General features: G+C 47.5%; 1 protein-coding gene across 1 annotated transcript in view; it reads right to left on the minus strand.

The window, feature by feature from the left end:
* Positions 1 to 489: 489 nt before the first annotated feature.
* edem2 (ER degradation enhancer, mannosidase alpha-like 2) overlaps positions 490 to 2,221 on the minus strand; it is a gene marked incomplete at its 5' end in the record, with an annotated part of 4,032 nt that continues 2,300 nt past the window's right edge. Inside the window, 3 exon segments of the mRNA XM_035656755.1 lie at positions 490 to 1,483; positions 1,718 to 1,839; positions 2,057 to 2,201. Coding sequence (XP_035512648.1) covers positions 1,001 to 1,483; positions 1,718 to 1,839; positions 2,057 to 2,201 — 750 coding nt within the window.

Here is a 2,221-nt window from a genome sequence, read left to right on the forward strand (position 1 = left end):
AACACGCCTCCACACTAAGACTGTGGCTGTAAATGAGTCTGTAATTTGGACCAGTGGTTCTGAGTCCAAGCAGTCTGTGTGGGAGCAGAACAGCTGCAGTGATGGATACACACCAACATTCAAATGAACGCAGGAACTTGCGTGTCAGTGTGCAGTGCTTTTTCACGCTTTCATCTTTCACAGGGAACATTTCTCAGCTGAAACTATGATCTAAAAACCACTATGGTCACTGGTGAAAAGACAAGTTAATTAATGATTTGATTTGTTTTTCAGGTCATTTTATTCATCTAAAAACCTGAATCCCTTTTTTTCTGATATTCTTTCACAAAGATCGATAATGGAAATAATCATCAGTTGCTGCCTAATTGTCAGATGTGTAAACTGGCAGTATGCCTGCTCTGTGAGCTCTTCAGTGTCTCACATCAGTGAATGTCGCCCCCTTGTGGTGGTTTGGATCACCAAAAAATAAATAAATAAAATGCAACCAAAGCAGCTTCTGGTCAAACTTTATCAGAATCTTATTTTTTACAACTTTGGTCAGAATGAAGACAGCAGCTACACATTGCCAGTAAACAAATAAAAACATTTCTAATAAATAAAAATATATTTCACCTTCAGTTGTCAACACAGCTTGAGTTCTTGGTCCTGAGAGCCTTCGTCACAACAACAAACAAAAAGCTTTATCGATGGTCCTAAATCGGATTTTCTTCCCCACAAATTAAACTTAAACTTTAAATTAGAACCACATAACTCCAATATGATCCTGATGGTTGTTTGTCTGAATAAAACGGGTTTTTTTGTATGTTTTTTGCCTTTATTTTGATAGCACAGCTCAAGATAGACAGGAAATGGGTAGAAAGAGAGAGAGGAGGGCACGCAGCAACGGGCCACAGGTCGGACTCGAACCAGCGCCTTCAGCCTGTACCAGGTGAGCTACCAGCGAGCTCCGTCTTAATAAAAAGCAACCGATCAAACACCGTGTGATCCAGGACGGGGGGCGTCAGTTGTTATCGGTGAAAACTTGTCCCAGGACGGAGAGTCGAGATCTGAACGGCTGAACGGGGCAGGTCAGCAGGGGGGGCGTCTTCTTCTCACCCGGTTTCAGTGCAATGCTCTCTGATTGGCCGGGCAGGGGGCCATCTGTCTGTTTAGCGGGCGGCTTTGATTGGCGGCTGGACTTTCCCGCGGGCTGCGATAGGCTGAGGAGGATGTCTTGGAGCTCCTGCTGGTCCTGGGCGTGGCGGCTGCAGCAGTACAGCGCCGCCGGATCCAGAGGGTGAGCCTCCGTGTTGAAGATGAACCCCCCCGCCCCTAGAACGCACTCTCCCGACTCACCTCCCTCCTCCCAGGACCCGTCCCCCTCGCTCCCCCCGCCGTGCAGGAAGTGGGCAGGGTCAAAGAGCAGGTAGAGGTACTTGACGGTTTCGGCGAGGAAGAAAGACTCCATCCTATTGTCCAGCTGGTGATCTCGCAGGTCTTTAACCTGCAGGAAGACAAACAGCCAGGGATGAGCGAGTACGCCGTTATCTGCATCTGTTACACCAACTACATGATCTGCACTTGGAATGGAGGCGGCGCTTAAACCAGAAGTTGTTCATTTAAGCCTGAACTTGATACGGTTGATCGGAAGGTGCTATAATTAGAACAGTCTGAGAATAGAACTTCAGATCAGAATCAGAATTTAGAGCGTTTAGAGCTTCGGACAGACAGATCTTACAGTGGCGTATCCGCAGGGCGTCTTGGCGATCCTCTCTATGGACTCCAGAGCATCGAGGCCCAGCTGGAGGTAGGTGTGGTCACCTGTCGCTCTGAACAGGTACATGGCGCTCTCTATTAACTCTGGAACACACAGACACACAGCCGGGCAGCGACTTATTGAACTGATTCATTCGCTGGTTTAGTAATCAGGTCTGACGAATTTCAAAATAAAAGCCCCTATCGCAGTGTAGGCTTTAAATGATAAAACCCAACCAGACTTTATTGAACATTATGTCCCTGTGTAGTTGTCACACTCTCTCTTCCATGTCATTTCTGGGTGAGAGGCAGGTGGACTGACCTGGTCTCAGTGGGTATCCCTCTCTCTTGTCCACAGTGTAACCCTGAGGGATGCTGTAAAACTCAGGTAGACCTCCAAACTGTCTCCACACTGAGTAATAATTCTGGAAAGTTCGCACTGCACTGTCCAGGTTCCCCAGGAGAGACTGAAACACACACACACACA

This window comes from Morone saxatilis, unplaced genomic scaffold, assembly GCF_004916995.1.
Source record: "Morone saxatilis isolate NCDOM2014 unplaced genomic scaffold, NCSU_SB_2.0 Contig15, whole genome shotgun sequence".
NCBI classification, from domain to species: Eukaryota; Metazoa; Chordata; class Actinopteri; family Moronidae; genus Morone; species Morone saxatilis.